General features: G+C 41.4%; 1 protein-coding gene across 2 annotated transcripts; it reads right to left on the bottom strand.

Moving 5' to 3' along the window:
* Positions 1-5071: 5071 nt before the first annotated feature.
* Positions 5072-15483, bottom strand: cdkn2aip (CDKN2A interacting protein). 2 transcript variants are annotated; one of them, XM_079666010.1, is made up of 4 exons: positions 15336-15483; positions 14678-14927; positions 14464-14588; positions 5072-6948 (listed from the first exon to the last, which is right to left on the bottom strand). In XM_079666010.1, exons 2-4 carry the CDS (start codon positions 14923-14925, stop codon positions 6413-6415), a joined length of 909 nt encoding a protein of 302 aa, XP_079522136.1. In that variant the 5' UTR covers positions 14926-14927; positions 15336-15483; the 3' UTR covers positions 5072-6412. The 2 variants fall into 2 exon arrangements, with proteins under 2 accessions (XP_079522136.1, XP_079522137.1); XM_079666011.1 differs by lacking the exon at positions 15336-15483 and adding an exon at positions 15052-15295.
* Positions 15484-15521: the final 38 nt, after the last annotated feature.

The raw sequence follows: 15521 nt of genomic DNA, 5'->3' as shown, positions 1-15521 counted from the left end.
TCTGCTATGATAATAATAAATAACCAAATAATGGTAAATAAGGTTTTCTTTTTGTGCAGAACCCATTTATAGATATCTAGTCAATCATTTTGAATGATTTGAAATGTCTTTAACATGTCTGAGGTGTGTTCGAAGGTCATTTATAATCTTCATCATGCACCATATATGATCTTGATGAGTCACAAGATGAATCTATGATCTCTGCTTTAAGAGAAAACCATAAAACTGTTTTGGCTGATTCTCATTTCAATAGAGCGATTTCATTTCATATACTGAGCTTCTACCGTCTTAGAATGTAATCATTCGTAGCGCACTGACACTATAAGCGCTTTGCAAGTGACAACAAAACAACACTGCAATAGAGTTAATCAATAGTATAGTCCTATACTGATATTGTCACTGAATGTTTCCATTAGGTTCCCTCTAATAGCTTATTTTTTGAAGTCCTCATTGATGTTTTAGTTGACTTATATTCCTAAGCCCTCTCTTTTTTTCTCACAGAATCATTGTATATCACATGAGTGTGTTTATACCTTTCTCTCTTCTACCTGTCAGAAGTCATCAATAATGCACACGAGACAGGTACAAACTGTTGACTTAGTCCTTTCTTACTTGGTTTGCTTAACCATTTGGGAAGTCAACAAACTGTTTCCTGTTTATGCCGTTGATCAAACTAAACACACATTGTTTGTCCCTTTATTCCCTTGAAAATCGGTTATCCTCATAAATATTTCACTACCATGTTAGTCCTTTGTAATGTCATGAGATTAAAGAATGCTTTCCTAACTATTTTCGTTTTGATAAATAGAAATTGTTAATTCAAATATAGTTTGAGAAACCTTCAGCACTTGGTATTTTGAAACACTTTTGAAACCACTGGGCACCCAAAAACATTTATAGGTTGGGCTGACAAAAAGACTATACTCTTAGATCCTGAAGAGCAATACTTCCTCCAGACAGCAAAGGATCTGTTATTGATTCCTTGGGGGGGATTACCTCCGATTGCGGTAGAGATTGCATGTGTATAAGTGAGACAGTTACAACCGGCAGCAATCGGCCATTAGGAAAAATGTTTCTTTGTGTTGGATAATTTGACAGAGAAGTAAAGAATTACAGATAGAGATGGTGATGGAAACACAGAGAAAGAGGCGGAGGTTGATAGAGAGTGTGATGGATGGAGATACAGAGCGGGTGACAAATGAAACAGTCTGAAATAGATTGCTGCCTGAGAATGACAGTGCTGGGTGTAAAGGGCTCAATAACATCGGCACCAGACAGAGCCTAAGGCAGAGGAGTTGATTTATTATGTGTAAATTCTAATATGAGAACATAGAGCTGTATCTTATTTTATTTTTGCACATGTTGTTGTCTCAATACAAACAGTCGTGTTATGTGACATATATGACTCTTATTGTCACTGCTCATGACCATTTTTTACAAAAAAAGACAGGTTGTGGTCTATTGGTTAAGATTCATACCATATAACTGCCACATTCGTTTTTTTAATTCCAGTTGGCAAGCTTTTATTGAGGACATATGTTTCTTTCCTTGTTGCTGTGAATCATTTTTGCTTTACTTTTATTCTCCAGTAAAGAACTAAGTAATAATAGATTAAATGAAAGAGAAGGGAGTTCAGTCTCCAAGAAACACAGTTAACATTGCTCGTCGAACAAGGACCATTTTACAAGCAAGACCGTTACTTCCTTCATTACATCTACAAATATCACACTGTTGTGGTGTATGTGTAGATTTAATGAAGGAAGTAACGGTGAATAGAAATTGAAAGGGGTGTTAAAACGTTGATGGCGAATGACATCTGTTGGTCTGGTCTGGGGGGACGTGCTGTGGTCCGGGCAGAGAGAGACTCAGAGGGGGGGTTCTGTCTCTGACAGCTCAGGCTGATTAAGCCCCTCTGGAACTCACTCCCCCAACCCATCAGAGACTGCACTGACCTCACCACCTTCAAAACACTCACCTCTTCAATCTGGCTTTTAATGTGTGATTGATTTTGTATTGCTTGATGTTAATTTGACTTTAACTATATTTATTTGATGTTCTTTTCTTTTCGCTATCTTTGTAAAGCGACTTTGAGCACCTGTAAAAGCGCTAACAAAATACATCTCTTATATTATTATTATTATTATTATTATTACTGCACCTTTAAAAGATTGCTCAAGTTGTATACAAATAGACCCGGAGAAAGGTGGAGAGGATGAGGAGGTGTAGAGAGGAAGAGATGAAGGGATGAACGGATAAAGGAAGGGAAGGAAGGGATGAAGGTGTTTGGTTAAGGATGAGTAGAAAGGGTAATGTATGAGAAGGGAGAGTGAGGGTGGGTTGAGAGAATGGAGACCAACAATGGCCAGGTGTTTGGACCAGTTATACTTAGCAGTGATAAGAGATGGGGTTGAGGCGTGGCCGCTCCTGAACCTAAGTCAACAACTTCACTTCATTAAAAGTACCATCAAGCACAAAAGAATGCATACAATTTAAAGTAACACAAAAAATCGTAAGTGACAATAAAGTTGTAGGAGTCTAATGCTTACTAAGCCGTTGTTGATTATTTCTATTGTTATGATTTGTTTACATTGCACACAGTTGTAATTAGTCAATTCCTGCGATTGACACATGGGAGTGTTTTAAGGTATTTAGTGCTGGGCTTGTGTGGAAAGACAGAGGGTGATTTTATTCAGATACCTTGTTGTCAACCTTGTTCACCGTGTGATCTTGCTCGTATATTGTTGTTTTGCATCCTTTAATAAATTGGATGGACCAAAAACTTCAGTATGGTCTTCTTGGTTGGCAACTGAATTAAGGCTACCACGAACTAACAGACAGAGTTCAATGTGCTCCAAATCAAGAAAACAACCACAAGAAACACAAGGTGACAAATAATAATTAAAATGCACCACAAACGTGAAGCTTTCAGTTGTTTAGTTTTTGGAAAACTACTTTTTCACAATTATACATTAATAGTGTGGTCAATATTGTAAAAAAAACTAAAGGTCAAATTTAATCAGTTTCTGGTTTTCTTAAAGATTAGATGTGAAAAACCTCTTTCCCACTCACACTTAGAGTTCAGAATCACACATAAGCACTGCTGCCTCTATGGTGAGACCTGACACCAACTGAAAGAATTATCATATTGTATAAATAAACAAACTTGATGTGCTAATCCTAAAAACGTAGATCTTATATTTAAAACTTTATCCAAAAACCTTTCCCCTCTCTGACCTCTCGAGGTTCTATTAGAGGGTAACAGGTTGCAGAGAAGACCTAGCCCGGCCCGGGAGTGTGGAATGTAGCCACTGACCTACTCCTATACCTCTAACCAATTCAGGTTCCAGTGGGGACCTTTCTCCCTGTGTGTGCCTCTCCACCTCTGTTTCCTACTTCTTACTTGCTACCCTTTTCCCTCAACCTATCCTAAGGGAGTGCATGTACTGTATGTAGACACGTTAGTTTAGCTGCTATAGGCTTGGACTGTTGGGGGGGGCACCTTACTCCGTCTTTCTGTCTGTTTGTACCTGTGTACTCTCATGTTCCGATTAACCCAGTTTCCCCCAAATCTCTTTTTTGTGTCCATATATACGCCGGGATCCTGAGTCGAGGCTAATCCTGTTGCTGTGGTCGTGTGTCCTGGATCCTCTATCCTGAGCACTGGATCTGAGTCCTGAACTTCGAGTCGTGGCTGAACCTGTCTCTGTGGTTCTGCCTGACTCTCACCATACTACTTCCCTGATGGCTCCCACAAGATTGCTGACATCCTCGTGGATTCATCTTCTTATTATAGACACATGCATTTCCAACCATTTGGTCTACCTAAGTTGCAAATGTATTATCTTTTCGATTTACACACGGCATCTATTGCACGCCTGTCCGTCCTGGGAGAGGGATCCCTCCTCTGTTGCTCTCCCTGAGGTTTCTCCCATTTTTCCCGTTAAACTGTGGGGTTTTCTCTGGAAGTTTTTCCTTGTACGATGTGAGGGTCTAAGGAGGGTGTCATGTTGTCATACTGATATTCTGTACAAACTGTGAAGACCACTGAGACAAATGTAACATTTGTGATATTGGGCTATATAAATAAACATTGACTGATTGATGTGTCCACCTGCCACCGCAGCTGAAGGAGAAGCTTATTTTAAGCATCAGCCCCGGTTACAGATCATATCAGTGCTTGGGTTCAGATTGTCTAATGAAGTGAAATGAGTCCCGGTGCAGTCATGTGAATAGAGTCTGGTGAACTGTGTTGATGAGGCTGCAGGCTCTCTGTGGATATAAACAATAACTCCGTTTTTACTGTGGGCGAGGACTAACACAAATGTCACACAAATCACTGAAAGTTCATAAGTATTTGACTGACACTGTGCACATCTTATAAACCCTTGCTAATGAGGAACTGAGTCATCCTCTTGCCAATTGTTGCTAATGAGATGTAGTATGTGTCACATTTCAACTTATTTGAATCATTCCTTTTCTTTAAAAAGAGGACCTATGATTATTTTTCAGGCTCATATTTGTATGTACTGCCTCTACTGTGAAATGTCCCCATGCTTTAATGTTCAAAAAGCTCTTAATTTGTCTCATACAGCCTATGCTGCAGAACCTCTTTTCACCCTCTGTCTGAAACCAGAGCCCAGTCTGTTCCGATTGATTAGCTAGTTGCGATTGGTCAACCTGCTTAAATATGTCCAACCTGCTTAAATATGTCCAACCTCTTAGCAGATCACCTACGATGTGTTGGGCGCTAATAAAAACGTGAGTGTTACATAGTGATGTCACTATGTTACAGAAGTAAACAAAGGAGTCTCGAAGAAATTCAGGCATGGGGGGGGGGGGGGGGGGGGTGCAGGAGAGTAACTTTGGGATTTTATCCTTTGCAGGCCATTTACATGCAAATAAAACTATATAACACACTAAAAGGAATACAAGTGACCCCTAGTGTTTATACAGTGTACTTGTCAGAATGTCCTAATGTGAAATCAGATCATTCAGTATTATTGACTCACTTTCTGCATATAATCAGTGCTGTTATAACAGTGTTGTTTCCTGCAGGTAAAAACCAAAGAACTTTACTCGGTTAAATTATGTTTATTTAAAAAATATATAGAAACAGGACCACTGGTACAGCAACATGAGACAGTGTGGGTATTCACACATCATTGCAACCCTGTTCACCTTCAACTCAAACTGGAAAAAACAATACACAAATTAAATCACACATCACAGCAGCACTTTAACCCCAAAAACCATCACAACTGTATACACTGCATCAAACTGCGTTTCAATTAATTTTCTTGATTAAGACACCACAATACTTTGAACATTGTGTGGGTCACAGTGTATTTTAAATCAGTGAAGTGGTGGCTTCTAATAAATCTATGTACAGTACAATGGGTACTGAATTAGGAAGTTCTCATTGAACATACTGCAATGAAAATAAAGAAGATTCAGTCAATTCCTTATAGTCTAACGTTGAAAGCACATACTCAGCATGAACACACAAGTATGACAAATTTGAATTACATTTTGGTGTCAGCAAATAACTCTACCAAGAAACGTTCCTGCCTTTTAACAACTCAACTATGGGACTTTACGAATGAGAATGTAATCAAAACATCGTGAAAGGCAATGGTTAATGGGTGAAATTTAAAAAAGAATGTTGATGTCAGTCACTTATGGTTGAAAAATAATGAAAAAATTATAATATTATTAAGCTATTCTTATTTTTGAAACTGTTATGAAGACTAATTACAAGTCCTTCATGTTTAAAAAAGAGTTACAGTGACTGCAATTAGTTTAGTCTTTTTTGCCTTGGCAAAGTAAATCAAAAGTGTAAAAAGAGAAGTTATCGATTTGACTTTTGTTTTTCTTGTAACTGAGCAGTGGAGCTCTTAACAAACCGAAAAAGGAAAAGAGAAAGGCCTTCCCAGGATCAAATCACCTGAACAATAACTGTCACAACAGGAGTGAACAAAGAGGAGACATATATACACGCAACTTCGAACAATAAGGCCAGAAAAGTTATGATGGGACGATCACATCAAAATAATGCAATACATCCTCCTACAATTCTAAAGAGTATCCTTTGTTTGTTATAACTTTATAACGGTTTGACTCCTGCTTTTTGCCGATATGGCGGTTTGACTTTTAAATGATGGCACATGTTCCATTCCTCGCCCTTTCTTACACTGTTCACTGTCTATAAAACTGACAGCGGTTGCAAATGTTGTCAATACAGTATGACTGTGTTTTGGTGATGTAACCCGGTTTTTGTCTGATAAAGTATTGTGGATGCATTGGGAAAATGAATGTCATTCAATGCTCCCCAAATCAAACGGTCGTGGATTCCTTCAGCAGCTCCATTCAGTAGACGTCCCATGCTTCCGACAAACTTCACAAATTCTCCGCTCTATGAAGACCCTTCTTCCAGCTGCTCGTCCTGAAAGGGGTAGCTGAGTGCGGGGGGAAAGCCCTGATTCCGAGGCTGCTCGTCCAACAACACCAAATCCTCCACATCTTTCCCATTGTACCTCCGTCTGCAGATCTTTACTGTCACCTTGCGCCCCTGAAAGACTTTTAGGGCCTCTTTGGAAGCCATGGCCTTGGCGGCGGCCTCGTCGCGCCCGTATCCTGTCCCCATGTAAACAGTCTGACAGCGAATCTCACACACATGGCCTTCCTTCTGTGTGCGCCCTGCAGGGAGTCCAGTGATGTCCTTCAGTGGCACGTACACACAGGCCATGGTCTCTTTACATGACTCCACACAGCTACGAAGTATTTCAAAATGGTCCAAGTTTGGACCGAAGCCCCCCGCGGACACCAGCTTCCACGCCACTGCCTTGTAGAGGCGGTTAAAGAAGGGCTGGTGCTCTGCTGGAGCCTGTGGAAGAGGGCCTGATTTCCTGGAGGATTTCGCTCTCTTCCCACCGCTGTCAGATCCACCCTCTGCAAAGGTGGACACAACAGGCAGGACATTGATGAGTGCACAAAGAAAGCAAATTTAATGAGGAAAAACTATCCTGTCTTAGGTTTCTCAGGTGTGAAACAAACAAACCTGCATGTAGGTTATTACACTGAAACAGAAATCAACACTATGTTGGTCAATAAAAAGACAGAGAAACTTTTTGGGGATGCACACATTTCTTCCCACTATCTAACTTATCCATAACTTCCAAGTAGCCACCTCAATTAAAAAGACTATTCAAGGTAACGGGATTTTTAATAAATCCTCTTAACTAATGCATGAATGAGAACAAAATATAAAAACAGAAATTCAACAAAGTGATGTTCAACTACGACAAAATCTATCGATGTTATTACTTTCTATTATATTTTGTCATTTATTGTATGCATTTTTGTACATGCATCCATCAAACTATATATCATGAGGCGTAGACTATACAATTGTAAGAATATTTTAGGCCAAATAAAAAAACACCAATGTCATAATGTTTTGGATTTATGCTTCAAATTGGTGTTTGTTGATCCTTTTTGATCGTTGTTGAGACTCCTTGTGGTGGTGCTAGATTCTATGGGCTCAGAACAGTCTCATAATACAGCTTCAGGTGATCATGCAGAGCTGCTTGTCTCCGTCAGACTCAGCAGCTGATCTGATCTCTCCCTCGCGTCCGGTTATACTTCACTCGCGTTTATGTCCATATCGATCAGATCCAGCTCTCCTGATCGGCCTTTATAGAGAGCACCGATCAAACTATTAAGAGTGAATATCGGCCGATAATGACCGGCGGGATTCCCACCGTTAACAGTTCATAGCACTGGCTTCAGTGCACTGATTGATTAGGCTAAACTAACCTCCACACTCACAACAACTTCATACAGACATAAATAAAGCAGCTGTATTCGCCATACAGGAAGCACACATTTAAAACGGTTTTGACTGCCGTTTTTGTGTACACAAGCATTCATTAATTGTTTGGAAAATGGCACTGTACCTTAATAATATAAAAGATTGTATTTGCGTGCATTTCCTGTTCGGAAAGTGGCAATGTACTGAGAGTAGTGCTGTGTACCTGGACTCACATTCAGGTTCAGGTCCGGACTCAAGTCCAGAGGTTCAGATTCAGGTCCGGACTTATAAGTCCGGACTTGTGTCAAGTTGTGTGAGTAACTAAAGTGAACTTATTGTGAGCTAATTATCAATTGAAAATAAACTCATAATCAACTCAAATTCAAACTCGTCAGGTTTATTGTGCCCCCTTCCAACTTGTGTCTACACCATGTCTTTTCTAGAACTCTACATGTGTTACTAACTACACAACACAACTACATACATAGTGATGTACATACAACACTCAATATGCAAGAGTACAAGTCTATGTTTTCTTGTTCAAGAACAACAGCATATTGACATTGTCTGGGTGAAGTGTTGCTCTTTCGGCAGACACTATATCACCATACATACAAAGGAGTTAGCTTAGCTACACTACCATATATGGCAACCAGTATCCCATGCTTGTCAGTAAGCTACACTACCAAATATGTCAACCAGCATCCCACGCTGTCAGTGTCCACTATGTCTAAGCCAGTTTCCCTTGATGTCACACAGATCTCGAGAGCAGTTGCGACATTTTGCGAGACTTCGTGAGTTCAGTAATGGCCGCCATATCAGAAGCCAAAACAATGTTTTTCGTCTTTTCTCAGCGCAAATTTCTCGATCTATGGAAGGTTTTAGATGGTTTAGAACAAAAAGGAGAATATACGTAAGTACCGGTTCCCGACGTTCCGGTTTTAACCGGACTTGAACCGAAACTTTTTACGAGTCCAGTACCGGTTCGGCGTACCGGTACGCAGCACTAACTGAGAGTGGAAGTGTCCTGAGATTAGCGCCTGCAGGCAGGCTCCATGGACCTGTCAGCTCCGGACAGCGCAAAATGCGTACATGAAGCGCTACGTCATGAACGCAAGAAAAATACCCTTGTGGGGGCACGCTCATGTGATTGGCTTAGAATGAAGGAGACATCTGATTGGCTATAGATAGAAAAAATTACGAGTACGAATCAGCTGACCGTCAGGGGAGTCTCCAAAAACCCACACACGAATGCACAGCGATCCGTGCACAGAAAGCGGTTTGTGTTTGCAGGTTCAGAGGTTTTAAAACAAATATGTGAGGATCAAAAATACATATGTAAAACTTTTTTCTGTATTTGGATTTTATTTACATGTACAGTGGGGCAAAAAAGTATTTAGTCAGCCACCAATTGTGCAAGTTCTCCCACTTAAAAAGATGAGAGAGGCCTGTAATTGTCATCCTAGGTATACCTCAACTATGAGAGACAAAACGAGAAAAAGAAATCCAGAAAATCACATTGTCTGATTTTTAAAGAATTTATTTGCAAATTATGGTGGAAAATAAGTATTTGGTCACCTACAAACAAACAAGATTTCTGGCTCTCACAGACCTGTAGCTTCTTCTTTAAGAGCCTCCTCTGTCCTCCACTTGTTAACTGTATTAATGGCACCTTTTTGAACTCGTTATCATTATAAAAGACACCTGTCCACAACCTCAAACAGCCACACTCCAAACTCCACTATGGCCAAAACCAAAGAGCTGTCAAAGGACACCAGAAACAAAATTGTAGACCTGCACCAGGCTGGGAAGACTGAATCTGCAATAGGTAAGCAGCTTGGTGTGAAGAAATCAACTGTGGGAGCAATTATTAGAAAATGGAAGACATACAAAACCACTGATAATCTCCCTCGATCTGGGGCTCCACGCAAGATCTCACCCCGTGGGGTCAAAATGATCACAAGAACGGTGAACAAAAGTCCCAGAACCACACGGGGGGACCTAGTCAATGACCTGCAGAGAGCTGGGACCAAAGTAACAAAGGCTACCATCAGTAACACACTACGCCGCCAGGGACTCAAATCCTGCAGTACCAGACGTGTCCCCCTGCTTAAACCAGTACATGTCCAGGCCCGTCTGAAGTTTGCTAGAGAGCATTTAGATGATCCAGAAGAGGATTGGGAGAATGTCATATGGTCAGATGAAACCAAAATATAACTTTTTGGGAAAAACTCAACTAGAAATGTTTGGAGGAGAAAGAATGCTGAGTTGCATCCAAAGAACACCATACCTACTGTGAAACATGGGGGTGGAAACATCATGCTTTGGGGCTGTTTTTCTGCAAAGGGACCAGGACGACTGATCCGTGTAAAGGAAAGAATGAATGGGGCCATGTATCGTGAGATTTTGAGTGACAACCTCCTTCCATCAGCAAGGGCATTGAAGATGAAACGTGGCTGGGTCTTTCAGCATGACAACGATCCCAAACACACCGCCCGGGCAACGAAGGAGTGGCTTCGTAAGAAGCATTTCAAGGTCCTGGAGTGGCCTAGCCAGTCTCCAGATCTCAACCCCATAGAAAATCTTTGGAGGGAATTGAAAGTCCTTGTTGCCCAGCGACAGCCCCAAAACATCACTGCTCTAGAGGAGATCTGCATGGAGGAATGGGCCAAAATACCAGCAACAGTGTGTGAAAACCTTGTGAAGACTCAGAGAAAACGTTTGACCTCTGTCATTGCCAACAAATATAACAAAGTATTTAGATGAACTTTTGTCATTGACCAAATACTTATTTTCCACCATAATTTGCAAATAAATTCTTTAAAGATCCTACAATGTGATTTTCTGGATTTTTTTTCTCATTTTGTCTCATAGTTGAGATATACCTAGGATGAAAATTACAGGCCTCTCTCACCTTTTTAAGTGGGAGAACTTGCACAATTGGTGGCTGACTAAATACTTTTTTGCCCCACTGTATATGAAACGGATTTGATATTTCAGCGACAGTGGGAAGTTCGAAGCTGGATAGTGGGGAGGAGAGGGGAGCATACGGAGTTGCGTGAAGTGATGTATAGCTAGAGGAGGTCAGTTGCTGGTGAATATTTTTGATTTTGGCATTGAAAAAGGTCATGAAGGTGTTACATTGAGAAGTTGAATACAGGTGGGGTGCAAGAGAGGCAGGTGGTTGCAGAATGCTGTTGACTGTAGAGAACAGGGTTCTGGTGTTTCCTTCACCTAACCTAATTAAGTTGGCATAGTATGCTGATTTAGCAGAGGAAAGAGCATCCTTATAGGCGAGTATGTGGCTGTTATACATTTAGTATACAGGCGTTCAAGAAGAGGACCTTTAGCTTTGAGCTGGCGTAACTCGGGGTTATACCAGGGGGCAGAGCGGGTGAAAGAGACAGACCGGGTTTTCAGAGGTGCATGTATGTTTAAAAGGTTATGGAGTCCATCATTGTAATGGGAGACCAGCTCATCGGTGGTGGGTAGGTAGTCTTTGCAAGGAAGGTTGTTAATTCCAATAGAAAAAGCAGGCGTTTTGATATTCTTAAAGTTACGGAATGAGATGGATCTTCAAATATTTGCTTTGGGTAATGTTAACTTGACATTGAAGGTTACAAACTTGGTCAGAAATGGGCTAATCGAATGCATAGCAGTTCAGAGGAGTTACACCAGAGCAGCAGATCAGATCAAGTATATGTCCTTTTGAGTGTGTGGGAAATTCAATATATTGCTGTAATCCAAAACTGTCCAAGCATGATGTAAAGTCCTTTGTGAGATTATTGTTGACATTGTCCATGTGAATATTAAAATCACCCAGCACTATTATATTAGGGGAGAGAGAAGATGGGGAAGTAAAAAAAGCAGAGTTTATTTAAAAAGTCCTTATTGGCCTTGGGTGGACGATAGACAGTGGCAAGAATTGTTGGAATTGGCCCATTGATTTGCAGAGCAACGGACTCAAAGGAAGTATTCACAGGAACTGTCAGTGCAGATACTTTCCACTTCTCGTTGTAAAGTATCGCGAGACCGCCGCCCCTGCCAGAGAGACGGCCGTGTTTCCCCTACCATTGTCTTGGCGGGGCGCTGCGCCCTGCCAACGGAGCCCTGCGCCCTTCCTGAAATTCAAGGTGTTTTTTTTTTATTATTTAAAAAAAAAAAAAAATGTATATATATATATATATAGCACCAAATTGCAACTGAAGTAATCTATCTACAGTCACTGTTCACATTGAACATGTGCTCTTTTATTAAATAAACTATACGCCTATGTTATTTATCCAATGTGCATGTTTCAGTGTCCACTGCCTTGCGTATTCACATTCTCCCTCTTCTCTGTTTCTGAAGGGCGGGGCTCACGATTGCTTTCATATCAGAGATCAGATGAGGTGGAGCTGCCTCCAGCAATAGAGGATGAGGCAGAGAGAAGCAGCAGTAGCACAGGGTTGCAGCAGGTATGTTATATGCTGTAGTCAGGTGATTTAAATGTATCAATGAAAGGAAGAAGTGTAAGCTACATGATAAGAAGGGAATACAGTTTGAATTAAAGTAATAAAGTACAGTGTAACACTGTACTTTATTACTTTTTAATGTAGAAATACTTTGTTACTGTACGATATCAATAACAATAATCCACAGCTCCTCTCTCTGCTCCAGAGGATACACATTTTTCGGGGTACCTGAGCAGCACCCTGCCAAGGCAGTAAACCTAGGGGAAACACTGGACGGGATTTGCTGGTGTAAACAAATCCAGGTGGGATAGTTTGATTAAGCTGCGAAAAGTCATTGGGCTGTTGCCACGTCTGAGTCAGACATAGAAAATCAAACTTACGATCTTCCAGTAGATCATGAAGTAAAAGTCCCTTGTTGTTGAGCGAGCGGATGTTGAATAGCCCGATGGTGAGATCGTTTCTGTCAGGTTTGACGCCAGCACTAGCAGACCTGGCCAGGTTTGCTAGCGAGCTGTGGTCAATAGACGGTCCGGTGGATCTTCTTGCGGGACGACGATTTGAGGAACAGAAGGATCTAATTGGTTTTGTGTCATCGAAGTTGAAGCTCCGACAGGATCCGCGGTGGATGTATTTCCGGCGAGCATGGTGAGCGATATCCAGGTGATGCAATGCCGGTGGGGGCTCTGACAGGTGGAATCGCAGTTGGAAAAGTGCGACTGCTGAGTATTGAAGTATTGGTGTTACTGGATGGACTATGAAGGATATAATCCATGCGAGGATACTCCATACCAGCTGCCTGTTGATCCACATCGTTGCCTGGGTGGTGAAGCTACCAGATACAGGTCCCGACTAGGCGAGGTAAGGGAGCTAGCCAGGAAGGAAGCCGGTAAATCGGTAGTCCAAAACACACACGATTGCAAGTTAAAACAAGGGATAAAGTCACTGATATTGTCGGGAGGATAGGCTACTGTTATGGCTGAGATAACAGTAAAAATAGTGACAAAGAAACGACAGTATTGGAGTAATACTCAGTAGTTCCAGAGAGCAGCGGCAGCCAGTCGTGCCAGCGTTCACTCTCTCAGAAGTCTGTATGAAGTTTTTGTGAGTGTGGAGGGAGCAGCTACAGGTTAGCTTAGCCTAATCGATCAGTGCACTGCAAAGCCAGTGCTAGACAGTGAACTGTGAACGGGGGGGAGCCCCGCCGGTCATTACCGGCCGATATTCACTCTTAATAGTTTGATCGGTGCTCTCTATAAAGGCCGATCAGGAGAGCTGGATCTGATCGATATGGACATAAACGTTAGTCAAGTTTTAGCGAGCTGCATAAGAAACTGACGGGCTGTCAGGAGAGAGGGAGTGAGAGGATCCGTTACTCCTGTGTTATTAGCCATATCCGGTCATAGTCCGGTAATTACCTGCTAACGGAAACTCTGCTACACAATCCTTATTATTATTATTATTATTATTGAAACATGACCGGTAAGTTTCAAATTTGTCCGGTAAAATAAATTCTGTCTGCAGAAACCCTGCTCCGGACAGCGCAAAATGCATATATGAAGTGTCATGAATGCAATAAATCATACCCTCGTGGGGACGCGCTCATGTGATTGGCTTAGAATGAAGGAGATATCTGATTGGCTATAGATAGAAAAAATTACAAGTACGAATCGGCTGACCGTCAGGGGAGTCTCAAAAAACCCACACACGAATGCACAGCGATCCGTGCACAGAAAGTGGGTTGTGTTTGCAGGTTCAGAGGTTTTAAACGGAAAACAAATATGTGAGGATCAAAAATACATCTATAAAACTTTTTTCTGTATTTTGATTTTATTTACATGTATATGAAACGGAACACATTTGTGTGTGCATTGAAAAACACAAGTGTGGATCCGGAAATACAAGTGTGAATCCTTTTGCGGATCATGAAATACAAGTGTGTATCCTTCTGTGTTCTGAGCCCATAAGAAATGCTACCACTATTTTGACTACCCATGTATACAAAGATCAGAAATACATTAAGATGAATCTATTTATCTCTCACTTTGTATTCCTAACGAGCTAAACTGTCAAAATAATGTGTCAAAATCTGTTGCCACCCGAGTTATTCCTGGTTAAATAAAAGGATTTCAGCCTCATCATTCACTGTAACTGCTAAGTAAATACAGTAGTTTGCTTTATTACAAGTGTGTATTGCATTACCAGTTGTGGCACTCCGCTTTCCTCTGCCCTGGATTCCATCTTTTGTCGTTTTATGAACTGGGGCATCTTGGACAACTATCCCATCACCCATCTCCTTGATCTTGTCCATTACTGCCTGCGGATAGCTGAACGCGAGTAAAAAAAGGACAAATAATCATCATCTGTGTGCCTGTTTCTTTGATTTCCAGATAGTATAGCTCTGCTCTCGTCTTACCAGCAGCCCAGGAAAACGTTGTTGGCCCAGACCATGGACAGAGAGAGCAGCCTGTCCAGACTGCTGCTGGGGACTCCGTGTTCCAATGTGGGGAAAGCCTCCATGTTTCTAAGTATGAACTCTCTACGAGCTACCCACTGTTTGTTGCTCTCGGAGTAGCTCCTGAAAGTGTCGACCCATTGGGCCAGCTCGGGGTTCTGGCCCAGGTACTCTGAAACGGTGTCCTCTTCGCTCTTCTCCCCCGCCATCCCTGCAATAACAAACACTTGTTCAATTATTTGTATGGCATCTAAGTCAGTACTGCTAGCGTGAGAGAGGCTAACAAGTCTAGTTAAACCTAACACGTTTTTAGAAGACTTGTTATATTGATGTACCTAATTGTTTTTAGAACGCATACAGCTTGTGTTTAGTTGCTAACTTGCCAGGCAACGTTATTAGCCACATTAAGCTAACCAGTTGATGTTTTACAGAGTGCGACTGACAAACCGACTTTAGCAACAAAGCCAAAAGGCTATATTAGCCAAGTCAAAATAGCTCTTACAGAAGCCACGTTGATAATTACAACATTGTATCAACCTTAACAATATTAAAATGACGTGTTATCCATATCTTCTACACCCTGTATGAAGTACTAATTTAACCTGTAACTACGACATACCAAGCTCTCTCCGTTGTGATGTGCTGCTAGCTTCCTACATGACCGACTGATGACGCAAGATTGACTACCACGCTGAATTTCTTTAGCTAGAGGAACTTCATTACCCAGAAGCGCAGTGCTAGCTACAGGTGCTAACGTTTGTTACAATTGCTAACATGGTTAACGTCTCCTAGTACGATAACAACT

This window comes from Notothenia rossii, assembly GCF_949606895.1.
Source record: "Notothenia rossii genome assembly, chromosome: 2".
Lineage (NCBI taxonomy): Eukaryota > Metazoa > Chordata > Actinopteri > Perciformes > Nototheniidae > Notothenia > Notothenia rossii.
The sequence above is the reverse complement of the archived record's forward strand: the minus strand, read 5'-3'. Positions and strand labels throughout refer to the sequence as shown.